General features: G+C 37.3%; 2 protein-coding genes across 2 annotated transcripts in view; both read right to left on the reverse strand.

The window, feature by feature from the left end:
* LOC112504807 (G-type lectin S-receptor-like serine/threonine-protein kinase At2g19130) overlaps positions 1 to 1849 on the reverse strand; it is a 9892-nt gene extending 8043 nt beyond the window's left edge. Inside the window, exon 1 of the mRNA XM_025108766.1 lies at positions 13 to 1849. Within this exon, the coding sequence (XP_024964534.1) occupies positions 13 to 1203 (1191 nt within the window). The 5' untranslated portion in view covers positions 1204 to 1849. The remainder of the gene's footprint in view (positions 1 to 12) is intronic.
* A 644-nt stretch (positions 1850 to 2493) lies between these two features.
* Positions 2494 to 7621, reverse strand: LOC112504808 (5' exonuclease Apollo; the record flags this gene model as incomplete). The annotated part of the gene is made up of 4 exons (XM_025108767.1): positions 2494 to 3904; positions 4824 to 4931; positions 5180 to 5388; positions 7447 to 7621. Coding segments are annotated over 4 exons (1146 nt in total), but the record flags the coding sequence as incomplete, so codon positions are not given.
* Positions 7622 to 7626: the final 5 nt, after the last annotated feature.

A 7626-nucleotide genomic window follows, 5' to 3' on the forward strand; every position in this document is an offset into this window, starting at 1 on the left:
TCCACCCCAAACTAAACACTGATTACCGACAAAAGAGTAAGCCTCACAGGAGCAGTTGTTCAAACAGTTGGTACGACATTCTCCWGAACTCCCAACAGCCACGGAACTTTTTGKAGGCAGAGCCGTGACTGTAATCATGAGAAAATCGAGACTTCCCACGTTTCTACCACACTGTAAATCAGTTTTTCTTACACACCCACCAGAGAAATMACTCTGATTCCAATCTCTCTCTGATCCGGGCTTGAAGCCAGTCAAGCAGTTACAGAATGGCATTTCAGTCTCCCTGCAAATACCAAAAGGCCCACAAATAGCATAGACCTGACACTGTGTTTTAGGTTGAGACCAAAAGATATTCCACTGTTTCTGAGACTCCAACCATGTTTGTTGTTGAACTTGTCCTGAAGCAGTCATTATARATCTAGATATAATGGAAGGATTATACACTGAATAAGTGAAATAACTCTCATTCTCGTTCGAAAAGAAGCTGAAATTATAAATGTGATCCAACCTCATTTCAGGTGATAAGCTGAATATCCTATCATTCCAAGCACCACTTGTCCAATATTGGTTGGAGTTATTCCACTTACTTATATACGCCTTCTCTGACGGGTCAAGCTCCAAAGAAAAGAATCCTACATCAGGATTTTCTCTGCTTTTCCATGAAGTAAGAAGCTGGCTTTTTTTAGTTCTATWATCATACGCAAGTTTAGAACCAGGTAACCAAGTATCAACTGGGTGATCAAAACTTTGCCAAACAGTTTCAATTAAATTTGACTGGTCTGTCAAAACTAAGTTACCATCATCACGAATAATAACAACTGCAGAATTCGAATTGGTGGTGGTGGTGGTGACGTTTGTGGACCAAATCTGGAAGTTGRACTCATTTAAGAGCACTAAGTTACCATCTACGACTTTTAATTTAGACTTGAATCTATCAGATACGGGYGTTTCTCTGTTTGCTACCCARACTAYRGTARGAGGGTTGGAAGAKAYCTTTTTATACCAGRTGCCTATGTAATAGTTTGAAGAGTTACCTGGTTGGAAGAAACCCAGCACAAAGTTTTCAYCTTTGGATATGATTGTTTGRTCTCCAGATAGAGACTSATTTGCATATAAGGTSTCMGCTCCAGATGAGAAACAAACGGTGAGAGAGAAATACAGGAGCARAACCCCCATTAAACTGTTACTTTTTGTGCAGCACATGATTGATACAAAATTTGGACAAAGAAGATAGGTACCGAGAGAAAGAGAGATTACAGATACGATATCAGATACACAAACATATTAACATGATAATGGGATTTATAGAAATGACAATGTACCCCTCTGGTGAAGCTCCTAAAAGTCATGCATTTAATGGTTTCCAGTCACTCTAACTTGCTAAAGCCGCTTGGAAAATGATTACAGGAATAAGTYMAAAGAAAATGAAATACTTCTTCCTTGCCAAGTCCTTTCTCCGTGGACTGTAAAGTTGAAAGACWGTCGTGAAAGAGTTCTGAATAAAAACACAATTTGACAGTGGAATAGTTCATCAATCATCGTATTTCACACGTTTGACAAGTCACATCCCGCCCCTTTCACCACAGATACAAATTCAGAGTCAAATATTCTACATGGTGGAACTTGACATCCATGTTTTCTCCATCAAGTCCACACAAATCTATAGACATTTATGGTACTGGTTACTATTAAATGGGTTTAGCTGTATTACCCTAGTATTAATCTCCAACCAACCTCTGATTATTTCAGTCCCTGTTAACTTAGAAGTAGCCAAACTAAGAGATACTCAAGATCGACTCGGTCAACACTCGACTCGAATAAGCTCGGCTTGAACTCGAACTCGACTCGACATATTAACGAGTCGAGTCGAGTCACCCAATACTCGACTCGAGAAGCTCGTGAGATACTCGATTATTTTATATATAATTAGTTTTAAAATATAATAAGCTTTCATGATAAAATTTGTAAAATCTAAATAATAAAAATGTCTTATATTTTTAGATATTTAAACAAAATTATGCATTTTTTAATTGTAAAAATTAATCAATTATTTTTTATTAAAATCACATATAAAAAAAAAGACAAAGAAAAACTATAAAAACGGTTAGTAAAATTGTCCCACATTGGAAGAGAGATGGTAAGAGAGATGGTAAAGGAAGGGAAAAAAGATGTTATAAAAAGAGAGGGAGGTGAATGAAATTTATAACTTTGTCCTTTTTATGATGAAGTTTGAAGTTGATCCTTTTAGTCTTRTAAAAACTAAGAGAACACCTTTAAGTTTTAAAATTTATAAGAGAAAAAACCAAAAATTTCATAAATTTCAATGGGTGAGCTTGGTTCGAGCTTGATTTGAGTTCGAGTTCAAGTTTGATTTGAGCTTGTTTCTAGCTCGAGTTCGAACTTAGTTCGAGCTCGATTCGAGTTCGAGTTCGAGCTTGGGAAATAGTTATCCAGTTCGAGTCGAGCTTTGATTTTTACTACTCGCGAGTTTTTGAGTCGAGTTCGAGCTTGGAAATTGGGTTTCGAGTTCGAGTCGAGTATAGTGATACTCGAGCTCGACTTGCATCATTTACACCTCTAAGCCAAACTGATGATAGTAAAATGAAAATTAAGTCACAATATAACTTCTGTTTATCATATTGTGCCCCCATGTGTTGCTAAGTGGTAGGATGGTTGGCATCCACAAAGGAGATCCCGGGTTCAAATCCGGGCACCACCACTTGCTGCTGAATCGTAGCGATTTACCTCCCCGTCCATGTGAGTGGTGCGATGGGGGCGCTCCAGAGGGTGGCGTCCACCTTCTTTTCTTTTATGAGCACATAGAGCCCAAGTTCACGTAAGCTCTACTACCAAATTTAATTCAGGAATACGTATACAAGTACTTAACACCAAGAGATGGCTAATGGTTATCGAGCTACACATCAAAACCAAGTACAAGGTCCCAAATTCAAATAAAACCCTAATTCGCAATCTAGGATCTTCATGAAGATGGTCTAAGTTGAATTCCGCACGATTTTGTTTATGAGTATTATCATTAAACACCTCTAMCTAATCCATAATTGTCTTTCTCTTACTTAAATATTTATCCATAACTGTTAGAAGTTAAACTAATTAGTCAACAAAAAGTATACAACCCTATTCTAATCTCAAATGTGAGCATTAAGATTTAAGAACAAAAACAAGGATGACAAAAACTTAAAACATTATAAAAAGSATACATAAACTATATTACAAAAAGTTTAGTTAACGATTAATCTTCATTGATTAGCTTCACACCACATTTAAACCTTCTTAACAAACTCACCCTAGTTTTATGGAGGCATGAYTGATACTCTTTAATCCTTTTTCTCTTCAAGTTCTCATCGATACAATTACCACAAGCAAGAGTGGACTCACGTTTGCCTTCAACTCTTCCCCTTCCTTCCTTAATCTCGGGTTTTTTATATAAACTGGATGTTCCATATATGTTTTGAAGGTAGTAACAAGGATCAATATAAGAAGATGACGAAGACACGATACCTTTGATGTGGCTTGGGCATAAAAGCTTTACGAACTCCACTATCTCTGGGAAGCAGGAGTGATCGGAATATGGAACTGTGTAGATGTACCGATGGTGTTTTTTGATATTATTTGACATATCTATATCCAGACAGACGCCCATTTCTGTCTTCGTTGAAGGAACACCACAAGATTTATCCTTGCACCCATCTTTCTTTAGTGCCCATGGAAGACCGGATGGCATGATTCCAATGGTTGGGCGCATGGTATTTAATCCTTCCAAAGTTWCAACAGTAAAACTGTAACGAGGAACTGCTCTCACTCTAGTCAAAGTAGTTTTCGTCGTGAAGTTGCCATGTAATCCAAGAAGATGCATGGTCTGCAAGCGCTCTGGCCACACCCAAATCTGACGTAATATAAAAGAAAGGTGATGAATTAATTGACATGTGACACGATGGGGTGTAGAAGTGCAAAATATTCACTCATAATGTACCTAACATGTGCATGTTGAATTTTGTGATGGTAACTTTACAWGATTCAAACGACTTATACACGACTTGTAAAGTCGCCTAAATTGAATGACAAAACTCACAGCGCATCTGTTGCGACATTCAGGCGAGTTATAAAGTGGCAGGAAAGGTAGCATAGATCTATGTGACTTGGAAAGCCGTGTTCGCCAAAGTAAGTGACTTGCAGGCAACTTTAAAGTCGTGCCGCTAATTTAAAGTCGTGTTTCTAAGGGTTTATTCAAGAGGTTTGAAAGACCATGCAACTTATAGGCAACTTGCTAGGTCACCCAGAAGTCGCCTCCRGGCATCAGATGGGATAAAATGAGATTTTAGAGCTCTTTGTTATTAGAACAAACATATAGAGCTCATACGCATTTTGGTTTTGTTCTCGTCTCTCCAATTTAAAAAAAGTAGGTTGTTTTGGTATCATTCATATTCTTTGTAACGATTGGCAAGCACTTCATTGCATCCTCTACTTAATTTGATAGTATATTGTATCTCAGTGTGCAGGCGTTATATCATATGTGGTCCATGTCCTTCCGTTCCAATTGTGGGTTGTTTGGCATCAAACTTGTTCTGGTATGGGCATTGTGACTTGGGTTTTATAGAAAAAAATCTCCTCAATGATACTTGGACAACGGTAATATCACCAACACTAGTGACAACTATATACTAATTGATGTCACCAAAATATATGTATACAAACACGTTGTTGCATATAAAGTTCAACAATGGTACATGAAGCAATGTAGCATCCATCGTAGCATTCAAAGCTCCTAACATGGATGAGAATAGAACCAATTAGTAGCAAATTACCTTTACTTTCAGCATTTTTGAGATGTAGAGTAATAAATCCTCTTTCCCCAATGAGTCTATGCCAATGATGATATCATGCTCAGGGTAATTGTTGATGATATTGAYTACCTGTAGATATTCATAAAAGAACAAGAAGAATTTATGTATGTTACTATGTTACRTAACGAAGCAATAATATTTGCTGGAGAAGGTTTGGTAAAGATCTGTAATATTATTATGATAGTTTCCTGATWTATTTAGATCACATAAAYTATGGGAYTTGATTTGARTTATATTATCGAGATCCCACAAATCATGGATTTAAGTTAGGAATTACGGGACTCTAGAATTGAGATTTAAGATCTGCAAGAACAAACCTGCTGAGCAGCAACTTCCCGAGAAGGAAACGAATATGATGGGTTGCAGTAAGTGTTGTCTATGTAGAGCATATCGACTTTATCATTTTTGAGAGCACCAAGTAGCATCCTCTTTCCAACTTCTGCAACTTTACATGTTACTTCCCAACGGAAATCACCAGTGTAAAGCATGCTGCCAAACTCACCACGGAATAGATACATAACTGCACCTGCCACATAGAAAAGGAACCATACAATCAAACAAACTAATACACCTTACATTAAGTTTTAACTCTGGGCCAATCACACTGATAAGGACAAGGTGACAAAGCAAAATCACGACCAAAAAAATTATTTGCAGTAAATTACTTTAATGCAACAATGGGACTCCTATATCTAAATATTACACATAAGCCGATACAAGAAACTCAAAAACTTGCATCAATTGCGGGTTTAATAGATGCAGAAAGATGGAGAGAGAAAGAACGAAGTGGTTATATTCGTTATCATGTGATTTTGCTAAAGGAATTAGACCTCTTTTATAAAGAAAAGAAACATAGKAACCAACTATTATAACAGAGGACCTCCACCTTCGTGGTAGGTTGGCGGCCTCGCTGTATTTCTGTTGTCACCTATGCCACCTTCATTGGCAGTTAACATCAAGAACCATCCATCTCCGGCACTGGCATCTTCATCTTCTCTGTTTAGCCACCATCATAGAAGAAGCTCATGAAATCCGACCCTTGGCTTCCACGACAACYGTCAACGAGGTTATTTACTTTTCCGGCAAGCTCCACTCAGACAGGTCAGCGCAGTAACCGCCAGAAAGATCACTCAACATCCCTCTCATGAACTTGCCATGTACAAAGAGATTCACTAGCAACTTCAAGAAATCTTTGGGCAAAGGGTTKCTCAGGTCAGTTGTGCTTCATGGATCTACCTGTGGCTTCATCTGACTCCATAAATTGTGGGCTTGATCAGAGATAAACAGTTTTTGTTGATTCAATTTCTGCAGGCGGCTGTTCAARTTCTTCTATGTGGTGTTTTGCCAGTGATAGGACACCACCAGGTCTACTCGAGTAGGTAGTTTATTGATGAAGATCCAACTACAAATTTGTTTTCAATTTATGGTTTCAAGTCCAGGCACTTTTAGATTTTCACTTTAGTCACATTTCATTGTTGTTAGTACTTAGTTCATTTAGGGCTGTTTTCTTATCAAGTTACAATCTCAATTTACTTTTCTGGATTGGCATCAAACAAGATTAAAGTGCCCACATACACACAAGCTAAGTGGAAATATTTGACAATCAGAATCAAAGAGCGATAATTTAAAGATCCAACTGAAATTCTAACCATATTAAGAACAATAAATTGACAAAACTTAGAACTGAGTTGCTTAGATACAAATGGAGCACTGAATTTGGACTGAGAAAATGAAATGGAAACCATAAAGGAGGGTCATCCTTCCTACCATCAATACTGAATCGTAACTAGAAAAACTTAAGCAGGGTGTGAGACTGGTCATTAACATAATTGTTATGTTGAAAAGCYGTCAAAATCTTCTGAACTACACGCTGAAGATGATAAAACTTGAATGCACCACAGGCTCAATATATGACATGGAGTGAAAAAAASGAGGAAATGCACAGGAAATCAAATGTTTTCCGTAACAGTTGAAGATTTTTCTTATTCAATGTGGTACAGAATACACTGATTTATCACTCAATTGTCTGTAATTTCTGATAATTTGAAATTGTTGAAGAAGAGGGAGGGGGCGGCTTTTCCACAATATCTTTGATATATGGAGGATAGGGGTGGGTGGCTATTGGATTACTTCAATGTTTGAACATGAACATATCAGGAAATTCGTTCCTAATCTTAAGTAAATTGGCATGAATATTTTCTGAACACCTATAGCAGTGTCACTAAACAGAACTTTAATTTATCTGTCTCAGAAATRGAAAAAGTCAAAATTTCTGGCATATGAAACAAAAGCTTTGAAAAGAACAAAATTCATAACAACTATATTTCTGCATGTAAATCATGCTGGCCTTCACCAACATGTATGTGACAAACAGAAATGGTCCAGAGAATAATACCATGTCCTTTAGTCGTATAATTCAACACCAAAATCTAAATGCGAATTCTTTCCGGAAAGTAATTTAGGGTATATATCAATCACTCATTCAATAACTAACAAAATTTATTCAAAACACCGAAGCAAACAAGTGATGAGAGATTAATTAAATCACATAACAATAGAAAGTAGAAACCCAACACAGACTTACCAGGGCAATGRTTGGCATCAATGGCTATAACTTCAAYCCTAGTTTCCAAWYCAGAGGACAAGGAAACCAAAGGCAAGGAGTACACTTGCCCGATTTCGAGGATTCGAAGCAATGAGAGGTCGAAACCGGGGAATTTGGGAGGAAACAGCTTAGCAGTAATGCGAGAGCAGAAAAGTGGAC

The sequence above is a fragment of the Cynara cardunculus genome, unplaced genomic scaffold, assembly GCF_001531365.2.
Source record: "Cynara cardunculus var. scolymus isolate 2C unplaced genomic scaffold, CcrdV1 Un_Scaffold_6989, whole genome shotgun sequence".
Taxonomy (NCBI): domain Eukaryota; kingdom Viridiplantae; phylum Streptophyta; class Magnoliopsida; order Asterales; family Asteraceae; genus Cynara; species Cynara cardunculus.